Raw genomic sequence first — 26,810 nt, 5'->3', positions numbered from 1 at the left:
GGAAACCTGATGACATGGAGCTGATGCACAGCCAAAGGCGTTGGATACTTGACCAAGATCGATAGTGTTCTAAATGCTGTTATATGTGAGTATCCTACAAGATAAGTTACTTTGTACACTCGAGTGCTATGGATATAAAAAGAATAACATAGTGTCCCCAAGACAATGACCAGAAGCACACGTTTAGATTGGCGAAGAAATGATTCGATGACAATACAGTAAAGACGAAGGATCGCCCCCACAGTCCTCAGACCCCAACCCAATCAAACACTTGTGGGTAGAGTTAAAGAAAAACTTGTATACATACCCAAGTGAGTCAACCAGCATGCACCAATATTAGGAACATGTAGAAGAGACCTGGGATCAGATTTCGGTCGAGACATGTTTGAATCTGATCGAGAACATGCCCAGAAGGATTCAGACAGTATTGAAAGACAAAGGTGGATTTACAAAATACTAACAAATTAATACAAATTTAAATTTTTAGTAGCATAATAGTAGCAATGCAGTGACATGACAAGAATCTGCATAAATAATCATATGCCGAATAGTTGCAAGTCAAATTTATCAGGGGAAGGAAGGTAGCGCCAAAACACGTGCGTCGGGATAGGCGTCGCAGTCACTGTCCTGGTGTTACAGCCATATTTGGGTAAATATCTGCTGAACATCTACTGTTTTTATGTGCCGTCCCTTTTATATTGTTGTTATCTGTTATCAGCCATTACGTACCTCCCCTGTTCCTTTAAGTAGCTCTTTCTTTTTGGACTGAGGTTTATTTCCTCTGTCTGCCTGACTACCACTGTGTGCTCTGATATTTATACTTATATAATTTCAGTTATTATAGCCACTTTACTAGGATCTATATCCTCTACTGTCACCAAATATTGTGATATTAACCCTATATGTGGGTAGTAATCTTTTCTTGATTTTTGGTACGATGGCTCTTGTTATGCTGTCCATTTGGCATTGTGATTTTTTTTATGCACCTTTGGATATGCATAATTTTATCTATAACTACAGTATTCATATAACCATATACATATTGACCATTACATTGACTATATTACCCTTTTCTGCATGTGACAATTTATTCATGTATTTATAAGATTTTTATCATTTATCTATTGTCACGCTGTACTCTAAGATGTACAATAGCAGTACAGCGCAGTAATGTGGGACTGAGAGGATTCCTGAAACTATCTGAGAAGGTAGTTAGCTGGTAAACCACTAGGGGGCGTAAAAGTGGAGGAAACGTATGAGCAGGGAATTCCCTAGCAGAGGTAATACTAGTCAAGCCCACCAGATGGCAGTAGAGCCCACCAGATGGCAGTAGAATCGTCAGAAAGCCGTGTCACAACATGAGGTCTTGTAAGTACACAAGGGCAAAGTCTAAACGTAGTCAGAGGGAAGCAAATAGTCAGTAGCCGGGAAATCAGAGCCTAAAAGCGAGGGGGAGTGGGAAGACAAGACAGAATTAAGGTAAACAGATAAGGAACGAACAGGGAGATAGCGGGAGAGACACTGATGGAAACAGACAACAGAGGAGGTTAACAGGTCAGGTGAACACGGAGGTCAGGAGGGGGCAGGGCAGACAACAGGTAACTCAAGAGCAGAACACAGCAGAGCCAGAAGTATCACTGGCGAAGTCCAAGAGAAACAGTGCCCTAATAAAGCAGCCTGACCTCCAGAACGGGGCAGAAAGGATTAACCCCTAACATGACCTGCATCAGAAGTGAAACTAAAAAAAAGGCTCAGCTCCAGCTGAGCCAGGAGTCAATAATGACATCTATCTATTAGACTTTGTTCTGTCAGGTGCTGTTGGTTAGTAAATGCCTTTACTGTGATTACACACCTGTTTATCATGTAACTAACAGGTCTTTGAATCCATATACAGTTCTGTGACACCCCGTTTTTCCAGCCTATTAGTTTGTCTCCTACGTGTTTAATAAAGATATAATCATTTTTTTGATCTTTTTGATCGTTTTTTCTTTCTTTGGTGGTTTGGGTTCCGAATGGTCTTACTGTCCATTTAACCCCCACACCCATGGTTATTTTTTTAAAATATTGTTGTATATATCCAATACCATATCTTTGGGTGGTGCTATGGGTGCTTCTTGAACAGCTGTTATGTTATGAATGTACATATGTAGCGATCTCCTCTGTTAGGGTTAAGCATCTTTTATTAAAAAGAAAATATTATAAACCAAAAATTTGCAACCCCCCCACCCAAAAAAAAATTGATGGTCAGTCTCTTGACTCACATCCTCCTCCTTTACTGCATGTCTTTCTCTGTGTAAGACTCCTCCTCCCTCATAATTGCAACAGCATATCTGTATCCGAGATTGTGTGTCAAGAAAACAAGTGTACACTCACAGTCATCTGCTGGTGTGCGAACTGAACTCACACCTTGTCAAGTTATTGAGGGTGCAGTCGCTGCCTTACCAGCTTTTGCAGCCTTTCAAGAACTGATTCTATGCACTCAGCCTTGCTGGAAGATACCAAGCTGCCATTATTTCTCGCAGAAGGGGGTGATCATGTTTTTTTCTCACATGCACCTCTTTAGATCTGTTTTTGGGATCCAATGTGCACTTCATTTTTGAAAGTTGGTGCAGCAAATATGGCCTATGAAAAAAGGTGTTTCACAGCTTACTGAGCGAATGCTTTCAGTGGCAGTGATGTGGCCTCCACAACTGGGGCCTACATCAGTTTTGACCATCAGGTGGCTATTATCTGTCTCCTTCAACAACTCTCCCAGATCTTGTTTAAGTGACATAACTATCCCCAACAGCCATAGGCCACATTGTTCATTCTGTACTACAACCAATTTATTTTTGCTCATAAAGGGCAACGTGCTGACAAATAATTTCACTGTTTGAAAGCCAGAGACAGAGAAGCCATCTTGTGGAACAGTTGTTGTGCATAAAGCAGCAACTTGCCCACTGGCTCGCTCCCCGTGAATTTCAATTCAGAAATACAATAACCAATAATGCCCTGAATATTTTGTCTGTAAAGCAATGTAACAACTCACTAACGTATTAACTCACCCTCCATGCATAGCCCATGTAGTGAATTTAATAGTAAAACATGTCTTTAAAAAAATTTACACACTTGAGGAAGGCAATGGCTATGGCTTGAAAAGTGTCACCGCATTTCAATAGATATTAAGTGGTAAAGTACACTGTACTGGCTTTGCAAAAAATAAAAGAAGGATGCTAAGACGGTTACCTGGTTTGAACTGTTGCAAAATGATGGAATTCAGCGATGTAAATGTGACATCATTTGTATAAAAAGAGTAAAGTGGTGATAGACTACTGTAGCACCCCTGGCACCCTCAGGGCACTACTAGGTACTGCATCCTGACTAAGATGCAGGGCCTACCCCCAGGGACCTGAAAGCCCAGTGCCAGCACCAACAACACACATAACATCCTCAGTTACCCACTCCCCATTAGGGATGACTGACTAGTCTGGGACCCAATGGATGGCCGCCTAGAGGTGGAGCTGAGACCCTTGAGCCACGAGTAATCACCAACCCCGGATCCAAGTGGTTCGATCCGCTGCAGGGGCGGCACACAGACATAGACAGACACTCAAAAGGGGAGTCCCGTAGTGACAGTGAAAAGGGGACGGATATGTCTCCAGATGGGGTCGTGTATTGGTGACCCAGGTAGCAAGGAGAGTGGTTGCCAGAGACGATACAGCCAGGTACCTCTGAAACCAGAGCACCAACGGGGCACAAGGCCCTAGGTCAGGCAACAGCTTCACATGACTTGAAAAACACCTGCACAGTGAGGGGACCTTCACGGACCTCACTGACCCAAAGAATCCGGAGGCAACAGTAGTAAAGATTGAACCAGGGACCGGAATAGGACACCGACCCTACAGGGTTCGCACTGCCCGCCGTATGGACAAGAGACTGCTAAAAGGGACTCACAAACACTCCAGGCTATGGGGTCCCAACCACTAGTGAGAGGTGCCGGGGAAAGAGACTACCAGGTCACCACAGCGGCACTGGGACAAAAGGGACTAGTTGTCAGCACCAGTCGTCCTGAAGGCCATGATTCCATCTGAAAGTGAGTAAACAGAAGTTGCACTGCATCCCCTTCTTTTCTGCGACGAACCCCTGCATCCATTCCCTAGGGCCCATCCCTGCTTGCGGAGGGCCTACCATCTCACCTGCCACCACCATCAGCCCCAGAGGTAGTAGACAGTGCAGAGGCAGTTTCTTCACCATTTCACTAACCGCAACTCGCAAGTGGCGTCACAATACAAACTCTTTCACTCCCCTGTATATACCCCCTTTTAAAAAGCCCTAGGGTCACGGAACCGGGCATCGGCCATTATACAACCGTGACATAGCATCCCCGTACATATACGCCCCGGGATCAAGTACCCCATAGACATGGGCGACACAGCTTTTTCCTGGTGTCACGAACAGAATATGGACTGGACCCATTAAAACGGGTGACGTGTGTCTTATGGACTATTTTGAGTGCAAACTACCATTTTTATTTTTGTGAAAAGACAACTGCGCCATCACTTTGGTGAAAAAAGCGTGAAAGGAGATCCTGCCCACAACTCCTGCAAGCGAGGGCGGAAGAAGGTAGTGCCCTGACCCGGAAGCACCCAAAATACTCCAGTCCCCACGAGAGTGGTAAGAATAACCAAGGGGGACGGGAAAAATGGAGGCGCAAGGCGACGAGGATGAGCAGGTTGTTCCGGTCCCTGCCACCATGGAATCAGAGGAGTCAAGCTCAGCTTCCAGCACCCGGAGGCAGTGTGGGTCCCGCGTACGGGGGAAAAATGGCTTCCGTGCATTGCTCATGAGTTACTCGGTGCCTGAGATCCTAGTGCCAGAGCAAGAGGAGGAGCCCAACCTGTATGAGGAGTCTGCTTCCACCTCGGCCGATGTCCTCCTACCGACTAGGCACCGATGCGACAAACCAGGGCACTCTGCTTGTGTGTGTCCAGTGGATGTTCAGATGCCTGGAGCTGAGACCAATTCCCAGATACAACCTTCTGTGCCAGCGGAGATCACTGCGGAGATACCAGCTCCTGCCCCCGCAGCAACACTGGTTCCCCAGCTGCCACCAGAAGGCAGTAGAGGTGCGCAAGACCAGTGTACCCAGACCCGAATTGCTGATCCCAGGAGGCCTGTTGATCCAGATGGCCCCTTTCCTACACTGTGGTAGCTGAACCAGGCTACCCAGTTTGTTGTTGTTGTTTTATTAAAAATGTTGAAAAATATTAAAAATGTTGCATAACCCTGCATAATACTTGAAAAGTTAATATAAAAATGGACCACAGTCACAGGACTGGTTGTGACAAGAACTGATCTTGTAAATAGTTGCACCAAGTGTGCCCATACCAGAGTACAACCTTGCCAGACTCAATAACACTGCCACCAGGAGATGAAAAGGTCGCAGGAAGGGTCTGCGGCAGAGGCGGCCGAGACCCGGTCACCATGGAAATTGGTGACCTTCCTTCTAGAGGGTTTTGGGACCAGGACCTTTGGGTTGTGGGTGACGGGGAAGTGATTGAAAATTTGCAACAGTTCAAGCAATACCTCCCCTGCGTGGGAAGCATGTTAATATTAATTTTACTGTTTTAATGTTTTAAAAAAAAATGTTTAACCTGCATTACTCTCTTGCATCCCGAGGATGTGCTGTGTTTAACCAAGGGAGAATGTAGCGCCCCTTAACCCCTCAGGGCACTACTAGGTACTGCATACTGATTAAGATGCAGGGCCTATCCCCAGGGACCTGGAAGCCCAGTGCCAGCACCAACAACACACATAACATCCTCAGTTCCCCACTCCCCATTAGGGATGACTGACTAGTCCAGGACCCAATGGATGGCCATAAAGAGGTGGAGCCAGTCCATTCCACTAGAAGGCAGCCCGGTGGGAGGGGATAAAGACAGACATAGACAGACACTCAAAAGGGGAGTCCCATAGTGACAGTGGAATAGGACGGATGTGTCTCCAGACGGCGTCGTGTAACGATGACTCAAGTAGCAAGGAGAGTGGTTGCCAGGGATGGTACAGCCAGGTATCTCTAGAACCAGAGCACCGACGGGGCACAGGGTCATAGGTCAGGCAACAGCTTCACGTGACTTGACAAACACCTGCACAGTGAGGGGATCTTCATGTACCTCAGTGACCCAAAGAATCCGGGGGCACCAGCAGTAAAGATTGAACCAGGGACCGGAATAGGACACCGACCCTACAGGGTTCGCACTGCCCGCCGTATGGACAAGAGACTGCCAAAAGACAATAAGGGACCCACAATCGCTCCAGGCTATGGGTCCCAACCACCAGTGAGAGGTGCCGGGGAAAGAGACTACCAGGTCACTACACCGGCATTGGGACAAAAGGGACCAGGGGTCTGCACCAGTCGTCCTCAAGGCCATGATTCCATCTGAAAGTGAGTAAACAGATGTTGCATTGCATCCACACTGTGTGGTCTCCCTTCTTTCTGTGACGGACCCCTTCATCCATTCCCTGGGGCCCAGCCCTGCTTATGGAGGGCCTACCATCTCACCTGCCACCACAATCAGCTCCAGAGGTACTAGACAGTGCAGCGGCGGTTCCTTCCCCATAACCGCAACCCACAAGTGGCATCACAATACAAACTCATTCACTCCCCTCTATATACCCCCTTTTAAAAAGCGTCCCCAGATTCACGGAACTGGACATCTGCCATTATACAACCCTGACACAGCATCCTCGTACATATATGGCTCGGGACCGAGTACCCCATAGCCCTGGGAGACATACTACACCAGCAATAAAACTGGAGGAAAGAGTTATGCCTACTGAAGATCTTTTTAAGAGGTGACAAAAGCTATCAGTATGGACTTGTGTGGAATCAATAATGTAATAGAGCTCATTTTTATCCTGAAAGAAACACTCACCAGCATTCTAAAGTGAATGAATGAAGAACATCTACTGTATTTGAACCTGTCCAGTGTAGCCCTGTGTCTGTTGGGGACCCTTAAGGTCCATATCATATGCTGCAGGATTTTGAGAAAAAGGTGGCCAATTAAAAGTCTGTGGATGTAGAGGAAGATATAGACTTATCCCAGACAAAGGACAAGGCAGACAGTCAAAGTGAAAATTATGATGACAACGACACTAGCCATAACATTCAACCATTGTAGCAGATGACAATGAAACTATGAGGCACATAGACATGCTGACTAGCATGGTCAGCTGTATGAAGCAAAGTGATGAGTATTGGATGGCCATGCTTCTAGACTCTCATTGTAAAAGTAAAATGGGGGAATTTTTAACAGGTTCAGAAAGTAAATCTAACTGGGCTTATTACCATGATAAGCTCTATAACCTGCTCTGCAAATCTTTTGTCAGGCAAATACCTGCCGCTGCAGGATTGACCAGCAGACCTATCTGCAATCAACACAAACACAATTTTCCCCCGTCTGTGCCAGCATTAGGGCTCCAACAAGAAGCCAGGGTAGCAGCAGCACCACTTTCAGTGTATTTAACATGATGGACAAGATATTTGTTCTGCTATTGCAAAAACCTGTCCCCATCAGCAAACCGAACATACCGACTGAACAGCTAAGTTCAGTCGTACATAGACTGTGTCCTTTCTCAAGCAGATACACTGAGCCTTGATCCTATGGAATTCTGGGTCAACAAACTAGACCAGTGCCAAAAAATTCCCCATATTGCTATCGGCATGCTGTTGTGTCCAGCCTCCAATGGCATGTCAATTAGGGTATTCAGCGCATCCAGTGGATTTTTCACGCCAAAGCAGCCCAGGTTATTTGCCATAAGCATTGAAAACAGCATTCGTCAAAAGAAATAAGGCATAAGTCAGTGTAGACTTTCATGCACAGAACATTGTTGCCAATGATTACATCAGCCATACCATCTGTCTGCCAGACTGTTCATTGACTTCAACATTATTTTGTTTTCACCAGTGCTGATGGACCAGTCTCAGCTAGACATCAACACCCTATCTACAGTGAAGGAAATAATTATTTGATCCCTTGCTGATTTTGTAAGTTTGCACACTGACAAAGACAGTCTATAATTTTAAGGGTAGGTTAATTTTAACAGTGAGAGATAGAATATCCAAAATAAAATCCAGAAAATAACATTGTATTAATTATATAAATGTATTTGCATTTTGCAGAGAAAAATAAGTATTTGATCCCTCTGGCAAACAAGACTTAATACTTGGTGCAAAACCCTTGTTGGCAAGAACAGCAGTCAGACTTTTTTTGTAGTTGATGATGAGGTTTGCACACATGTCAGGAAGAATTTTGGTCCACTTCAGCTCCCTCCATAAGTTTTCTACGAGATTAAGGTGTGGAGACTGACTAGGCCACTCCATGACCTTAATGTGCTTCTTTTTGAGCCACTCCTTTGTTGCCTTGGTTGAATGTTTTGGGTCATTGTCATGCTGGAAGACCCAGACACAACCCATTTTTAATGTTCTGGCGGAGGGAAGGAGGTTGTCACCCAGGATTTTACAGTACATGGCTCCATCCATTGTCTCATTGAAGTGGTGAAGTAGTCCTGCACCCTTAGTAGAGAAACACCCCAATACATAATGTTTCCACCTCCATGTTTGACAGTGGGAATGGTGTTCTTTGGGCCACAGGCAGCATTTCGATCCTCCAAGCATGGTGAGTTGAGTTAAGGTCAAAGAGCTGAATTTTTGTCTCATCTGACCACAGCACCTTCTCCCAATCACTCTCAGAATCATCCAGATGTTCATTGGCAAGTTTCAGAGGGGCCTGCACATGTGCCTTCTTGAGCAGTGGGACTTGCGGGTACTGCAGGATTTTAAGCCATTATGGCGTAATGTGTTACCAATGTTTTTTTTGGTGACAGTGGTCCTAGCTGCCTTGAGATCAGTAACAAGTTCCCCCTGTATAGATTTAGGCTGATTTCTCACCTTACTCATGATCTTGGATAGCCCACGAGGTGAGATTTTGCATGGAGCCCCAGATCAATGTTGATTGACAATCATTTTGCATTTCTTCCATTTTCTTACTATCGCACCAACAGTTGTCTCCTTTTCACCCAGCGTCTTATTTATGGTTTTATAGCCCATTTCAGCCTTGTACAGGTCTATGATCTTGTCCCTGACATCCTTAGAAAGCTCTTTGGTCTTGCTCATGTTGTAGAGGTTATAGTCTGACTAATTAATTGAGTCTGTGGACAGAAGTCTTTTATACAGGAGACAAGTTAAGACAGCTGTCTTTAATGAAGGTAACGAGTTGATTAGGAGCGTCTAAGTCAGTGATGGCGAACCTATGGCACGCGTGCTAGATTGGGCACGCAGAGCCCTTTCTGCTGGCATGCGCGCTGTCACCACAATCAGCCACTTTGAACTGTCGGTGTAGTCGCTCTGGCAGTTCAAAGTTGTGTTGGAGCGGAGGAGACATTTCTCCTCCCTCTGACACTCCTTCTCTCCTAGGCCGCAGGCCTGTTGCCTAGTAGATGGTGGAGCGTCAGTAAGCGGCGCCAGCGTCTTGTGGGCGCACGGGAACAACTGACTGAGGACCCAGCGGCACGCAGCGGTGGAGCGGGTGCTGGAAGGTGAGGTTTTTTTAATTTTTAAGCTGTGTGCGGCTGTGCCAAGGTGTGGGGGGACAGTGCCAGCACGGGGGAAACATGGACAGCACGGGGCAAACATGGAGAGCACAAAGCAAACATGGAGAGTACGGGGCAAACATGGACAGCACGGGGGGGCAAACATGGACAGCATGGGTGGAAGCATGGCTGCAAGGATGGGGAAACATGCAAAGATGGTGGGAAACATGCAAAGATGGGGAAATATGCAAGGATGGGGGAAACATGCAAGGGTGGGGGAAACATGGCTCCAAGAAAGCAAGGATGGTGGAAATATGGCTGCAAGGATGAGGGGAAACATGCCAGGATGTGGGGAAACATGCAAGGGTGGGGGAAACATGCAAGGATGGGGAAACATGGCTACAAGGATGGGGGAAACATGGCTGCAAGAATGGGGGAAACATGGCTGCAAGGATGGGAGGGAAACATGCAGGGATGGGGGAAATATGCAAGGGTGGGGGAAACATGGCTGCAAGGATGGGGGGGCAAACATGCAAGGATGGGGGAAACATGGCTGCAAGGATGGGTGAAACATGCAAGGATGGGAGGAAACATGCAAGGATGGGGGAAACATGCCAGGAATGGGGGAAACATGCCAAGATGGGGGGAAACATGCCAGGATGTGGTACATTTAGCAGGAAGGGGAACATGCCAGGAAGGGTGAAATTTAACAGGATGGGATACATTTCTCAGGATGGGGGATACATTTACCAGGATGGGGCAACACATGCCAGGATGGGGGTACATGAACATGCCAGGATGGGGAACATTTAGCAGGAAGGGGAACATACCAGGAAAGGGGACATTTACCAGGATAAGGGAATATGCCAGGATGAGGTACATTTACCAGGATGGGGTTATTTAACAGCATGGGGGAACATGCCAGTGATGAAATACATTTACAATAATGGGGTACATTGACCAGGATGGAGGACATTTACCAGGAATGGGGTACATGCCGGAATGGAGGAACATTTACCAGGCTGGGGAATATGCAGGGATGGGGTACATTTGCCAGAATGGGGCCATGATGGGGACAAATATACCAGAATGTAGGATATATATATAAGGATGGGGGACATGTTTACCAGGAAGTGGCCCAGGAAGGGGGACATAACTACACAATGAATGGGGAGGGTAGCAACTCGTACGTCTTTATGGATTTCAAGATGTTCAGACTTTGAAATGTAGATGTGGATTACAGGGTGAAATCTGATTGCATTCCATGCTAAAATTTCTGTCTGTCTAATATGCTGTAATTTTTTCCAGAAACATCAATCCAACTGCTGTGTCTGGAAAGGGCAGTGGCTCAGCTTCAATGTGTGGTAAGCATGAATGAGTGTGATGAGTGATGCCCCCTGCTGAGGAGAAGAGAAGAGGTTAAAATCAATTATTTACATAATAGGATTGGTTGGCACTTCCAAAAAAAAAATTGGGTTTAGGGCTACAGTTTGGGCACTCGCCTGTGAAATGTTCGCCATAACTGGTCTAAGTGGTCTGTTGCAGCCAGAACTCTTAATTGTTGGTAGGGCATCAAATACTTATCTCTCTCTGCAAAATGCAAACAAAATTATATGCAATGTGCTTTTCTGGATTTTTTGGGGATATTCTATCCCTCACTGTGAAAATTAACCTACTCTTAAAATTATAGACTCGTCATGTCTTTGCCAGTGGTCAAACTTAAAAAATCAGCAAGAGATCAAATAATTATTTCCTTTACTGTATGGTGTCATCTGTCGTGGGCAGGGAGGGAGCCATCCCCTGCTGCTCTCTCGCTGGCGCTCGGGTCCGGCGCTGCTGCTGCTGCTGCTCAGTGGCTCGAGCGGTGGGCTGGATCCAGGGACTCGAGCGGCGCTCCTTGCCCGTGCAGTGAAAGGGGTGATTTTGGGGTTTGGGGAGTTGGTCCGTGACGCCACCCATGGTTTGTGGTGAGGTTGGGGCACCACCGCTGCTCTGGACGGGGATCCCGGGAGCAATGACAGGGAGCAGCAGAGATGTTTATTTCCCCTCCGTGGGTAGGGGGATTTGGTGGTCCCGGGGCCCGGTGAGGTGGGGTTGGCGAGGTGCAGGGTCGCGGAGGCAGCGCGGTGCCGGGCGGCATGGTGGTACTCACTCAGCCAATGATGGATACAGAGTCTCCGGTAAAACAAACGGCTGGATGGACGGGTCCCGCAGCCGGCTGCTGTGGTTACTCCCGGTAGGTTGGTGGTGGCTGCCTTTCCCTGCACCTGTTATGTATCTTCGGTCCCGATGGCTTCCCACCGGTAACCCGCTCCCCAGCTTGGATATGGGCCGGAGGAGCCCCTTTTGCCCTCAGGCTCTGGCCCTGGGAATTCTAACTGTGGCGGTAGTTGTGTTTCCCTTTCTCAGTTTGGACGGTTGCCTTCAGTCGGGTCTTTGTTGCTAGGAAACCCCGGAGGTTCCGGTTGCTAACGGATTTGACCGGTTTAACGGCGACTCCAAGCCTGGTCGGGGTCCGTAGGCCCTGCCGGTTTGTGCTGGCTTCTCTTCGCTCCCCGGTTCGGTACCGGCGGGCCACCGCCCAACCCCGGTCCTACGGTTCCGCGGCGATCGGCCTCTCCTGCAGACGGCCACCACCGTCTGCCAACCTTGCTCTCGGTGCCCGGGCCACGTACCCGGACACGGTCAGTCTGCTCTCCTCAACTACTACTTCCTTCTCCTTCACTCTCCCTCACTGTTCTCTACTCTGACTTCCTTTCCCTCGTCCAGGACTGTGAACTCCTCAGTGGGTGGGGTCAACCGCCTGGCTCCACCCCACCTGGTGTGGACATCAGCCCCTGGAGGGAGGCAACAAGGATTTGTGTGTGACTGGTGTGCCTATCTTGGGGTGTGGGGTGTGTTGTTGCAGTACCTGTGACGACCTGGCCTGTCCAGGGTGCCACATCATCTATACTGCAATATAGCATAGTCCTACACTTCTACTCATCTTTTTGACTGCCCTGTCCTAATTCTCTACCATGCTGCTCCTGCTGTAGTCACTGCACAGCCGTGCCAGCCAGTCATCTCCTGAATGACTACTGTATTTCATAATTCTACACTTTACTGCTGATTCTGGGGCTGCTCTTATTGGCACTAAACCTAACTTCTTGCCTCCCTGGTTCTAACTATCTACTGTGGGGCTCCTGTCACAACCACTGTACAGCTACACATCTCCTGGCTACTCATTGCATTTTATAGTGCTAGACAGTACTACAGATGTTGTGAAATGTACTCTCTTGAACAGTTTTCAAAATAGGGCTAACTGTTGAAAAAGCTTGGTGGCAACAAACCATAGTTTCTTAAGTTTGAAAATAGTACTCCTGTTTTAAAACCCTAAAAAAGGGAATAATTTTTGGACATCTTGATAAAAGCTTTTTTTATTGCTATCATTTTCTAATTGGCAAACCAACTGAGGACCCCAAAAATGGGATATTTTTTCCCCTCCTTGTTGAGAAACAATAACTTCTTCACGTTCAAAACAAAACACCTGTTTTTTCTCATTAATTAAAGGGCTAATTTTTGGACAGCTTTTGAAAAAACTATTGCTCCTTTTCTACTGCTAAGCTTTTGATAACCTCCAAACAGGGATAAATTTTCCACCTAAATGCCATGGCCTCTTTCTTTTGCACAGCCTGTGCACAAACAGGCATTTGCATACAAAAAGGGACAAATTTTGGACTGTTTATACAATTAAGTAGCCTATAAAGTCTGAAACTGCTGTGTGTGGTTGAATAGGCTGCTGGCTACTATCGCTTAACATCTGTTTTCCCCTTGATCACTTGGACATTAAAAAGGCTGTATTCAATACACTTCAAGAGAAATTCAGAGTTATACAAATATTTTTCAGGAAATTAAAGGCTTTTTACTTATGCTAATGCAGCCTGGCATGGGCTTTTAGGACTAGGATATTTTGTTTTTCTCTGAAAACTATAACATTTTATATGAGCATAGGTAAGTAAGGGCGTGATTTGTCTATGGTGAGTTGTAATTTTTAATGCTACCATTTTGGAGTAAATACAACATATTAACTAATTGATATTTAAAGGGGTTATCCGGCTTATTTTGACTTTTTTTTATTATTTTCCTATTGGGCTACATTGGGGCAGGTAAGTAGATAGAGACCACTTACCTGCCCAGCTGTCAGCCCCTCTCCCCCGGCTCAGAGTGGTCATGTGACCGCTCCTGCCGCGATTTTGCTGCTTACGGTCATTTCATGTCAACATGGGCAGGACCATGTTGACGTGCAAATCTGGAACAGCATGTTGCCGCCCTGGTGGGCTGTACAGTGCGTGGAGTCCCCGCCCCCTTCCCTGCACCCTCCCACACATTCCCCCGCACCCCGTACTCTCCCCACAACCCCCACCTGCACTGCTGTGGGGTCCGTCACCTGGGGGAGGGGCCGGGCGGCGCCTGCCGTGGTGTCAGCACCAGTACCGGGCCCCCTGCTCAGGATCACACATTCAAATGTACCGGCATCACAGATCACAGATGCCGACGTCACCACTGTGCTGATATGTCTAGAGCACATACAGCGTGCGAACGTGCAGGAGCGGCGGGGACCGAGGACGGGTGAGTATGTATTACCTACATGTGTTCCCTATGGGGGAAGAGGGGGTCGGTGCAGAACGATGGGGGGGTCGGTGCAGAGCGCCGTGTGTGTGTGTGTGTGCGGTGCAGAGCCCTATGTGTGTGTGCGGTGCAGAGCCATATGTGTGTGTGCGGTGCAGAGCCCTATGTGTGTGTGCGGTGCACAGCCATGTGTGTGTGCGGTGCAGAGTCCGATGTGTGTGTGGTGCAGAGCCATGTGTGTGTCCGGTGCAGGGCAATATGTGTGTGTGCGGTGCAGAGCCAAATGTGTGTGTGCGGTGCAGAGCTATATGGTAACAAAAGAACCTCATGTTCTATTTAATTTTTTGCCTAGCGGCTTTAGATCATTGTATTTTTGGGATGTGCGATCCATGTCTTTTTCTTCATAGTATGGTATTTATATCATTCTATCCCCCTCTTTTTTGCTTGGATCTGCACTCTCCCCATTTGGCACAGGTGATTTTAATCAGCAGGAGACTGCAAGAGGGGTCAGCCTTCTTTTTGCTCCCAGTTCACATATGGGAGCCAGTGGGGGGTGAGTGTACAGCTCCTCTCACTGTGTGCTGGTGCTGTGTGGTGGCTGCTGTTGTGGTGGTGTGGTGTCAGTGGGGCGGCGCGGCCTGGAGCCTTGGGGGCTTCGCCTTGCAGCATGGGTGCTGTGAGGCACCAGGTCGCCCGCCCTGCTGGCGCTTTGTCGCTGCGGCCAGTGCACGGTGCCACACAAAAAGGTCAGGTTAGGGACCCACTCAAGAGGTTTGCCGTGACGTGGCAGTGGGCTTAATACAATCTGATCAGAATGGTAACAAAAGAACCTCATGTTCTATTTAATGTTTTGCCTAGCGGCTTTAGATCATTGTATTTTTGGGATGTGCGATCCATGTCTTTTTCTTCATAGTATGGTAGAGCTATATGTGTGTGTGCGGTACAGAGCCATATGTGTGTACGCTGCAGAGCCATATGTGTGTGTGATGCAGAGCCATGTGTGTGTGTGCAGTGCAGAGCCCTATGTGTGTGTGCGGTGCGGAGCCCTGTGTGTGTGTGCGGTGCAGAGCCCTGTGTGTGTGTGCGGTGCAGAGCCCTATGTGTGTGCGGTGCAGAGCCCTGTGTGTGTGTGTGCAGTGCAAAGTCCGATGTGTGTGTGGTGCAGAGCCATATGTGTGTGTGGTGCAGAGCCATATGTGTGTGTGGTGTGCAGAGCCATATGTGTGTGTGCGGTGCAGAGTCCGATGTGTGTGTGCGGTGCAGAGTCCGATGTGTGTGTGATGCAGAGCCATATGTGTGTGTGGTGTGCAGAGTCATGTGTGTGTGCGGTGCAGAGCCATATGTGTGTGTGTGCGATGCAGAGCCCTGTGTGTGTGTGCGGTGCAGAGCCCTGTGTGTGTGTGTGCGGTGCAGAGCCCTGTGTGTGTGTGCGGTGCAGAGCCATGTGTGTGTCCGGTGCAGAGCCATATGTGTGTGTGCGGTGCAGAGCCCTGTGTGTGTGCGGTGCAGAGCCCTATGTGTGTGTGGTGCAGAGCCCTGTGTGTGTGTGCGGTGCAGAGTCCGATGTGTGTGTGTGGTGCAGAGCCATGTGTGTGTCCGGTGCAGAGCCATATGTGTGTGTGTGGTGCAGAGCCATGTGTGTGTGATGCAGAGCCATATGTGTGTGTGGTGTGCAGAGTCATGTGTGTGCGGTGCAGAGCCCTATGTGTGTGTGTGCGGTGCAGAGCCCTATGTGTGTGTGTGCGGTGCAGAGCCATATGTGTGTGTGCGGTGCAGAGCCCTGTGTGTGTGCAGTGCAGAGCCCTGTGTGTGTGTGTGCGGTGCAGAGCCCTGTGTGTGTGTGCGGTGCAGAGTTCGATGTGTGTGTGTGGTGCAGAGCCATGTGTGTGTCCGGTGCAGAGTCATATGTGTGTGTCCGGTGCAGAGCCATATGTGTGTGTGCGGTGCAGAGCCATATGTGTGTGTGCAGTGCAGAGTCCGATGTGTGTGTGTGTGGTGCAGAGCCATGTGTGTGTGATGCAGAGCCATATGTGTGTGTGCGGTGCAGAGCCTGATGTGGTGTGGGGTGCAGAGCCCGATGTGGTGGGAAGTGCATAGCCATGTGTGTGTGATGCAGAGCCATATGTGTGTGTGGGGAGCAGAGCCGATGTAGTGTGGGGTGCAGAGCCCGATGTGGGGCTGTTATTTCCAATGCTGTAGTGATAACAGGTCAGTGCTGGGCAGAATACTGACAGGGAATGTGTGTGCAGTGGGCGGGCAGGGGGCGAGGCTGGACACTGGGGTGGGGCTGGACACTGAGACTGGGCGGTGCCAGCTGTGACTGGGAGGTTTGGCACAGGAAGTGGTCAGCTAGAGCTGAATGTAAAAAAGAGCTGCAGAGAATAAAGTCATAATTCAAGAGGAACAAAAGTTAGAAAACAAAAAATAACAATGTAGGGGTGTTTTATATGACAATACAGCACAGATTAGCTTAACAAAAATTTTTGAGTTTATGTCGGACAACTCCTTTAAGCTTTATTGGAGGTGGATAAAAAAGCAACAAATAGGTGGTTTTCATTTGAAAAAATGTTCCCCACCAATTACCTTGTAACATCTCTTTTTACTGCTTTTAAATAATAAAAGCATGTCTTTATAAAGAGTATTTATAAAGTAGTGTCACTATTTTCTGAAAGCCATAACCTTTTTTTTCCATTGATGGGGCAGTTTAAGGCTATGTGCACACATTGCGTTCTGTACCTTGCAGAAATTAAGGCATCTTCTGCCAGAATTTTACAATGTCAAAATTTTGTTTGTCAAAAAAAAAATGAAAATACGTATGCCTTGAATTTTGAATAAACCCCCAACAGTGTCACCAGCAAAGCACCCCCACACCATCACACCTCCTCCTCCATGCTTCACGGTGGGAACCAGGCATGGTCCATCCATGGTCCATCCAGTCCATCCGTTCACCTTTTTTACAAAGACACGGTGGTTGGATCCAAAGATCTCAAATTTGGACTCATCAGACCAAAGCACAGATTTCCACTGCTCTAATGTCCATTCCTTTTGTTCCTGAGCCAAAACAAGTCTCATACTTGTTGCCTGTCCTTAGCAGTGGTTTCCTAGCAGCTATTTTACTATGAAGGCCTGCTGCACAAAGTCTCCTCTTATTTGTATTCTAGAGATGAGAAGGTGTGTCCAAACTTTTCTTCTGTACTGTATGAAATAATAATATTTGATTAAAATTAATATTAACTATAGTACAACTCTAATTTTATTTAGGGCTGGCTGTGAGGTCAATAGTAAACCTCTTGACCTCACTTACAGGCCAAAACGCATGCTTTTTTGATGTCAAAAAAGCATGCGGATTGCAACATAAATGCATGTAAAACGCAATATTTTTGTTTTTGGATGCATTTTCTAAAATCTCATTGACTTCAATGATAACAAAACACTACCAAAACGGACAAAATAATTGACTTGCTGCTTTTTTAAACCAGAGATTTTGTCAAACTTTTAACACTAAAAACGCTGTGTTTAAAAAAGCATCGTGCGCACGAATTTTGTCAAAATCCCATAGATTTGGCTTGAAAACCAAAACGCATGCATTTTGACAATGAGACACTGCTGCTTAAAACGCTGTAGAAATGCAAGGAAAAACGCAACGTGAGGTTTTTTTGGTATGTGTTTTTGCAGAAAAGTCAATGACCCATTACAATCAATGGGTCTTTTCACATATTTTCTTTTTTTTTTTTTGGATTCATTTTCCATCCCCAAAAATTGGAAACATGGCCTACTTTGAGCCGTGTTACAGATCAAACTCACCAATGTAAGTGAATAGCCCATGATGTCAATAAATGTTATCTGTGTTTTACTGTTGGATGGGTAAAAGAAGCTAAGATTTTTTAAGCACAAAAAAACAGATGCAACAAGGATTGTACAAAGTGACACATAGACCAAGAAAGGGTCCTGTACATTAAATAAAGACCATATTATGTTTCTAAGGCTAGGTTCACATTTCCGTTGTTTTAAATCCGTCAGGTCCGTCAGCAATGGATCAGTCGTTTTTAGATGTCAACTGACGCAACAGATGTGTTTTTCACAGGATTCCTTTCACAGGAATCCTGTGAAAAAACTGATTCGTCGCGTCCGTTACATCCGCTGTGTGTCCATTTTTTGACGGATCAGTTATGATTCAGTTGTGTTTGGGACAGCCCAGTGGGTGTGCCAAACATGCTGGGCATGCTCAGTAGAGCATGATGGAATCCAGTGCTGGATTCCGTCGTAAGATGGATTACGACGGAATCCAGCACCATAGACAAACATTACAAGCTTGACGGATTGCGACAGATTCCTGTGCGGTGCGTTAATTTTGACGGCCTGATAAACATTACATTCTGCATTGTTTCCGACAGGCGGTCAGTACAAAAATGACTGACCGCGGCACAGCGGATGCAACGCAAGGTAAACAGTCGCAATCCGCCACTAATACAAGTCTATGGGACACAACGGTATCCGCTAAACGGATTGCGTTGTTTACCAGAGCCGCAGATTATGACTGATACAATTTAACGGAAATGTGAACTTAGCCTAACATAAGAAGAAAAATGGTATGTGAAACCTGCCTAAGGCCCCCTTCACACGTCCGTGAAAATCACGCACGTGTTTCACGGACGTGTCAAAGGTGCGTTTTCCCCTCCGTGTGCCCTTTTTATGGCACTACATGTGTTCTCCGTGTGTTATCCGTGATAACGTGAACGGAACTTTCTGCTCACCTGTCCCTGGCGTCGCTGTCCGAGGTGCTGAACTTCGGTTTCCAGCCCTGCCGACTCCCCGCTGCTGCTGCTGCCGGCCTCAGTGAAGTGAATATTAAATGAGCATAATGAGCGGCGGTCGGCAGCAAGTGACAGCAGCGGCAGAGACAGGAGGGCTGGAGAAAGTGAGTAAAGATTTTTTTTTTCCTCTGACACGTGTGTTTCTCCGGCGCGTGTCACACGGGACCGCATCCACACTACATCCGTGTGGTATGGGTGCAGGCCGTGTGACATCCGTGCTGCCGGAGAAAAACGGACATGCATCTATGTGGAGCACCCGGACACACGTCTGATCCGCACGGAGGCACGGGCCAATGGCTGCACACGTGCGTGCTCATAAACCCATTGATTTTAATGGGTTTACGTGTGCCTGTGTCTCCGGTACATACGGGCATGGACCTTGCAAGTACCGGGGACACGTGTGTGTGAAGGGGGCCTAAAGGGTTGCTTTTTGCAGGATAAGTGGACCTTTTAGCGGTAGCAATTTGGGGATCACAATAATTTTTATTACTTTTATCCCATTTTATGTGAGACAGATGAATGAGAAACAACCATTTAATTTTTAATGATGTTCACTCTGAAGGCTAAATAATGTGATTATTTTATAGATCACGTTACACATGCAGCAATATCAATTGTATATGCTATTTTTAATGGTTAAAAAAAAATTATATTTCTTTCCTAACATTTTGGCCCTGGCTCATCAAGCAGTCTTCTACTGTAAAACTGCTTGAAATGTTGCAACTCGTAGTTGTGCAAAAATTTTGCAAGTTTTAATCCAGCCTTGGCCAGCTCCTCTTAGTTGTTGAAAAGTGGGCAGAACCCAGATATGAAGGGACAAGGCCAATTAAGACCGGCAAATTCATCATAATTTACACCACTTCTGTGGTCTCAATTACAAAAGAAAAATAATCTTGTTCCTGGCTTCAGTACATTTCTTACGCTGTTGCACAGCACCTAAAGGAGGTGCCAAAGTCATTAAGAGGAGTACACCATTTAATGAATTTGACACAACTTAAGGCCCCGTTACACGCAACGACGTATCTAATGATATATCGCCGGGGTCACAGATTCCGTGATGCACATCTGGCATTGTTAGCAATGTCGTTGCGTGTGACACAAACGAGCGACCGTTAACATTGGAAAATACTCACCTAATCGTCCATCGTTGACACGTCGTTCCTTTTCAAAAAATCGCTGGTTGTTGCAGGACGCAGGTTGTTCGTCGTTCCCGAGGCAGCACACATCGCTATGTGTGACACCTCAGGAACGACGAACTACAGCTTACCTGCGGCCGCCGGCAATGCGGAAGGAAGAAGGTGGGTGGGATGTTTGGCCCGCTCATCTCCGCCTCTTCGCTTCTATTGGGTGGCCGCTTAGTGACGCCGCTGTGATGCCGCACGAACTGCCCCTTTATGAAAGGAGGCGGTTCGCCGGCAACAGCGACGTTGCTAGGCAGGTAAGTCTGTGTGACGGGTCCTAATCATGTTGTGCGCCATGGGCAGCGATTTGCCGTGACGCACAACCGACAGGGGCGAGTGCTTTCACCAGCGACATCGCTAGCGATGTCGCTGCGTGTAAAGCCCCCTTTACTTCAGAGCATTTTTCATTCACAATTCAAGCCTTAGTGAACTGGGGCCTTTGTTTCCCTTGGTAATATTTTTTGGTTGAACTAAGGGTCTTAACTATATACCAACACTCACCATACATGTATTTTGCATGTGAAGAGAAGAAGTATGGAGTTAGCTCAGAAGCTCAGCCCACATCATATGCGGCGGATGCCAGTTGTGATACACAGCCAGCATTTGCTTCTAACATATGCGATAATAGTTGAGCTTTGTTCGCTACTGTTAACCACTTAAATAGTCTGGTAAATCTCATTGTCTATGAGACTGCCAGATATAGTCAAGTACAACACTTGGCTATCCAAAGAGACTGAATGAAGCAAAGGTGCAAGTCCTCAACAGCCCAGTGATCAGTAAGTTATCCCCTATTCTATCAATAGAAACTAAAATTAAAAACTTTGTACCTCCCTTTAACTTGATAAACAACACAATAATATCTGTGATATGCCAAACAATAAAATATCTTAAAAAGAACCTGTCATCAGGATAATGTTTGTTAAAGTATGTTTGGGTATTATGCCGCTGTTATACTGATTCAATAGGTACAATTCAGTGTACAAAACCGCATCCTGAATGTTTAATTTACATTAGAAATTTGGATGTTCTAAGCTCTTTGTGCATCAGGTCAGGACTGTGGGGTGATACTGTGGATAGGGATTTTGGCTCTGCCCCGCCCACTGTTGCCTGTGGTGTCTCTCTCTTTTTATTGTTTTACATTTCGGACCGGCACCTGCGTACACTGACCTCCCGACGGGCTTCAGGAAAATGGCACTGGTAGCAGCTTTCAACGGACTTAAGTAAAATGGTGCCAGTGGCGATGCATGAGCAAATTGATGTTGGGGCTCATTGAGGGGAGATCTCAATCTGCGTAAGCATTGCCACCGGCACTATTTTACTGAAGCCCACAGGGAGGTCAGTTTGCACATCCGCTCCCACTGACGTAATGTTACTGAAGCTCACCAGTCAGTGTGCACAGGTGCAGCGCAAAATTAAAATGGAACCTGTCAGGTGCAATATGCATCCAGAACCACAAGCAGTTCTGGCTGCATATTGCTAATCCCTACCTAACTGTCCCAGCATCTAGTAGCAAGATTAAAGAGATCTTTAGAAAAAGTATTTCTAAAGATCCTTTATGGTATGCTAATGAGCACAGGGACTAATCACACGGGTGTTAGCTACTGCTGTCATTCCACCCTTTTAGAATGTTAGCACGCCCACAGGGGCATGCTAACATGCTATTCAATGCCCATTGCCCAGCGTCATCAGCGGTGATGCACATACCTGTGTGCGTTGTCACTGCATCAAATGCCGGGCAGTGAGGATCAGAACTCCCAGCACTTCTGGTAATGCGCACTAGACCTCTCTGAAGCCGGGGCGTGTACACCCAGCTTCATAGTGTGCATGACTGGAAGTGTGGGGCATTATGATCATGCACACTGCCCGGTGTCTGATGCGGTGACAAAGGACACAGGTACACGTGTAGCACCCCTGAGCCACTCAGGGCACTACTAGGTACTGTATCCTCACTAGGATGCAGGGCCTACCCCCAGGGACCTGCAACACCAGTGCCAGCAACACCTAGACACACTAAAATCACAGTTTCCACTCCACACCAGGGGTAATTGGCTAGTCGGACACAAGGGAATAGCCACCTAGAGGGTGGAGCCAGACCAGGGGACTAGAAAGCCTGGTGGAAGGGGACAGCAGTTAGTTAGTTAGTTAGTTAGTGAGTGTGTAGTGGGAGAGTGGAGGTGAAGTGCCTAGAGCTGAGTCATGTTTCGGTGACCTGGGGGCATAGGAAAGTGGTCACCAGGGTCGGTCACGAACCTCACTGACCCACAGATCCAGGGACACCAGCAGTAAAGCAAGGATCAGGGTTCGGGACACAGACCAGCCATACAGGGTCCACACTGCACGCCGTACGGACAAGGAGACTGCCACAAAAAAGGACACTCGGGCCCCAAACCGCTCCAAGCTACAGGGACCCAACCACACTGAGGGTGCTGGGGACAGAGCAACCAAGTCATCAAACTGGCACTGGAACTACAAGGACTTGAACCTGCCGTCCAAGGGTCAAGAGTGAGTAGAGACTGATAACTACAACCCACAGTGTGGCCTCCCTTCTTAACGGTGAAAGTCTCCATCATACATTTCCCCGGGCTCAGCCCTACCTGCGGAGGGCCTACCACCATAGCTGCCATTACCACCAGCCCTAGGGGTAACAAACTCAGCAGTGGTGGTTAACCCATATTAACCGCAACCCGCAGATAGCATCACACCAATGACTTTAATTTCCCCTGTAAATACTCCCCATTAAAAAGCACCCAGGGCACGGGACAGGGCAACGGCCACCAAAGTGACATTCCCCAGTTATACACCGCCCGGGACCGAGTACCCCATTCCTTGGGCGACACACGGGTCACCGCTGATGACACTAGGCAATGGGCATTGAATAGCATGTTAGTACGCCCTTGTGGGTGTGCACAGAGAACTGCTCGTGGTTCTGTTTGCATATTTATTGAATCAGTATAACAGCACCATAATGCCCAAACCTTTACTTTAACAAGCAATAACCTGATGACAGGTTGTCTTTAAATACAATACAGAAAATCTGGCTCCATCTTTGATGATGTATAATATTGTACTGGCCTATTAGAACTAAAATGTAAGTGTGCTTCGATAGATTAGTTTACTGTAAACAAATATGACATTAATATGAGCAAAGCCAGTGACAATACGAGCTCAAGACAAAATTTCTAAGTATTTAAGTCTCATAAGCGACTGAAAAATGTCTCAGTTGCTTAACATACATGTACACATTAAGCACATCAATTCAAGTATTTTCTGTTCACTTGTCACATTTTTACACCGTTCATACCTACGCTGGAACACATACTATAGTATAAAATGAAAATGAAGTAAGATAGAATATATTTTATGTTTTCCCGAGACAAGACTTTTCTAACCAACTAGTGACAACATTGAATGTACTCCTAAGCTTCTGTAATTCTAATTTTTTTTTATGTAAAATTAGTACACATTCATCTTTTGGGATACATCACAATTTATCGGAAAACTCATTTAATGTGAAATTTTCCTAATTATTTGCAGTCAAATCATTTTAACCTTAAGTTATTTTATTTTCATGAATGTTACTACATACGAGCACACAAAAAGCTGTAAACCCCAGGCCTTCACATTGCAGACCAATGTTATCCTACTATGCACAAACCAACCCAAGTTCAAAGCAAACTCTGTCCTGAATCTCAGATCCTACAGCCCGATTCTAAACCACATGTACATATGTTTAATATGAAACCAATAAGCTTCAAGGAAAAGAAGAAACACTTACCTTAGACTCAGCGAGGGGATCTGTGCAACAGCGGCAATAACATTGAAGGCGAGAGAAGCCCACACAAAGTTCCGCAGAGCTCCAGCAAGCATACTTGATCTAGTAAGAAAAGCTATCTGCAGACTGTACAGACCTTGAATTCCTCCTTTCCTACAGCACAACTCACACTATGGCTACAGTGCTCCAAGCTGGCCAAAACCGGCTCCCAAGCTATCCTCCTGTACAATTCCTTTGATTAGCTGCCTGCAAGGATTTGGGCAGCTCTCTAGGAGGGACTGTAGTGCCAAATCCTAAAGTTTGCAGTCTAGTCAGTCAAGTAATTAGAAACAGTTGTAAATCCAGATGTTTTATTTTGACAAAGTACCGTGTTCAGACTTTTTCCCCTTGAACAGGCAACTTCATTCTTGAAATACCTGCAGAAGAAATATCATAGTGTATCCCACATGTTATATTATAGCACTGCCATGTAAAGCAGCAGCATTAACTGAGAAATGACAGCAGTTTTATGGCTTCTCAGCAATGGAAGAAGAAAATGTTAAAATGATTTTCAACGAAGAGAAGGCACAAGAAACTTGAAGGGGCCATGTGTTCTCAGAAGAATCAATCATCTGGTGACCAGCGTTGACAGGAACTTAACCCTATCAGTTGGAATGAAACGTAATATTAGAGCTAGTGGCTAATTGATTTTACATTTAAAATAACAGTTATTGAAAAATCTCACTTCATGTTGTCATTGTTGTGACAAATGAAAAAACACATTTTTCATTGCACGTCAGTATTAGGCACTGTATCCTTGATTTTTTATGTGACTGTCACTGCACCCTGACCTATTATGGCACCTCGCTCAATTTTAAACTAAATGTGTGTCCTCTGAGCCTTTTAACTTATCTAATAAAAGTTAATTTTTAACAGGGTTTTTCTTTTGAGGTTTTTCTGCGAAATACAGTCAGGGCCAGAAATATTTGGACAGTGACACAAGTTTTGTTATTTTAGCTGTTTACAAAAACATGTTCAGAAATACAATTATATATATAATATGGGCTGAAAGTGCACACTCCCAGCTGCAATATGAGAGTTTTCACATCCAAATCGGAGAAAGGGTTTAGGAATCATAGCTCTGTAATGCATAGCCTCCTCTTTTTCAAGGGACCAAAAGTAATTGGACAAGGGACTCTAAGGGCTGCAATTAACTCTGAAGGCATCTCCCTCTTTAACCTGTAATAAATGAAGTAGTTAAAAGGTCTGGGGTTGATTACAGGTGTGTGGTTTTGCATTTGGAAGCTGTTGCTGTGACCAGACAACATGCGGTCTAAGGAACTCTCAATTGAGGTGAAGCAGAACATCCTGAGGCTGAAAAAAAAGAAAAAATCCATCAGAGAGATAGCAGACATGCTTGGAGTAGCAAAATCAAGAGTCGGGTACATTCTGAGAAAAAAGGAATTGACTGGTGAGCTTGGGAACTCAAAAAGGCCTGGGCGTCCACGGATGACAACAGTGGTGGATGATCGCCGCATACTTTCTTTGGTGAAGAAGAACCCGTTCACAACATCAACTGAAGTCCAGAACACTCTCAGTGAAGTAGGTGTATCTGTCTCTAAGTCAACAGTAAAGAGAAGACTCCATGAAAGTAAATACAAAGTATTCACATCTAGATGCAAACCATTCATCAATTCCAAAAATAGACAGGCCAGAGTTAAATTTGCTGAAAAACACCTCTTGAAGCCAGCTCAGTTCTGGAAAAGTATTCTATGGACAGATGAGACAAAGATCAACCTGTACCAGAATGATGGGAAGAAAAAAGTTTGGAGAAGAAAGGGAATGGCACATGATCCAAGGCACACCACATCCTCTGTAAAACATGGTGGAGGCAACGTGATGGCATGGGCATGCATGGCTTTCAATGGCACTGGGTCACTTGTGTTTATTGATGACATAACAGCAGACAAGAGTAGCCAGATGAATTCTGAAGTGTACAGGGATATACTTTCAGCCCAGATTCAGCCAAATGCCGCAAAGTTGATCGGACAGCGCTTCATAGTAGAGATGGACAATGACCCCAAGCATACAGCCAAAGCTATCCAGGAGTTCATGAGTGCAAAAAAGTGGAACATTCTGCAATGGCCAAGTCAATCACCAGATCTTAACCCAATTGAGCATGCATTTCACTTGCTCAAATCCAGACTTAAGACGGAAAGACCCACAAACAAGCAAGACCTGAAGGCTGCGGCTGTAAAGGCCTGGCAAAGCATTAAGAAGGAGGAAACCCAGCGTTTGGTGATGTCCATAGGTTCCAGACTTAAGGCAGTGATTGCCTCCAAAGGATTCGCAACAAAATATTGAAAATAAAAATATTTTGTTTGGGTTTGGTTTATTTGTCCAATTACTTTTGACCTCCTAAAATGTGGAGTGTTTGTAAAGAAATGTGTACAATTCCTACAATTTCTATCAGATATTTTTGTTCAAACCTTCAAATTAAACGTTACAATCTGCACTTGAATTCTGTTGTAGAGGTTTCATTTCAAATCCAGTGTGGTGGCATGCAGAGCCCAACTCGTGAAAATTGTGTCACTGTCCAAATATTTCTGGACCTAACTGTATATACCCTGTGGCTATCCCTTGCTGTGGCTTTGGTTTTTGCGTTAATTTTGGTATGGCTGGATTTTTATCTGGACCAGCTGAGACTAAAAAATGGCTTGATGACGCTAAGGAAGTGTTCTCTGATTTGGAAGGTGAAGGGAGGTATCATCCTCATTTCCAGATCTTGGCACCCTGAACTAGGAAACTGGAAACTAGGGAGAAATGCGTCAGGACGTTTTTTTTGGATATGAAAATTCAGATAAGTAATCTTACCTTTTGGTGATA

General features: G+C 46.2%; 1 protein-coding gene across 1 annotated transcript in view; it reads right to left on the bottom strand.

The window, feature by feature from the left end:
- Positions 1–24,188, bottom strand: part of ITGBL1 (integrin subunit beta like 1) — a 595,662-nt gene extending 571,474 nt beyond the window's left edge. The window contains exon 1 of the mRNA XM_075334352.1: positions 23,949–24,188. Coding sequence (XP_075190467.1) covers positions 23,949–24,040 — 92 coding nt within the window. The 5' untranslated portion in view covers positions 24,041–24,188. The remainder of the gene's footprint in view (positions 1–23,948) is intronic.
- Between the last annotated feature and the right edge of the window lie 2,622 nt (positions 24,189–26,810).

The sequence above is a fragment of the Anomaloglossus baeobatrachus genome, chromosome 2 (genome assembly GCF_048569485.1).
Source record: "Anomaloglossus baeobatrachus isolate aAnoBae1 chromosome 2, aAnoBae1.hap1, whole genome shotgun sequence".
NCBI lineage: Eukaryota > Metazoa > Chordata > Amphibia > Anura > Aromobatidae > Anomaloglossus > Anomaloglossus baeobatrachus.
The sequence above is the reverse complement of the archived record's forward strand: the minus strand, read 5'-3'. Positions and strand labels throughout refer to the sequence as shown.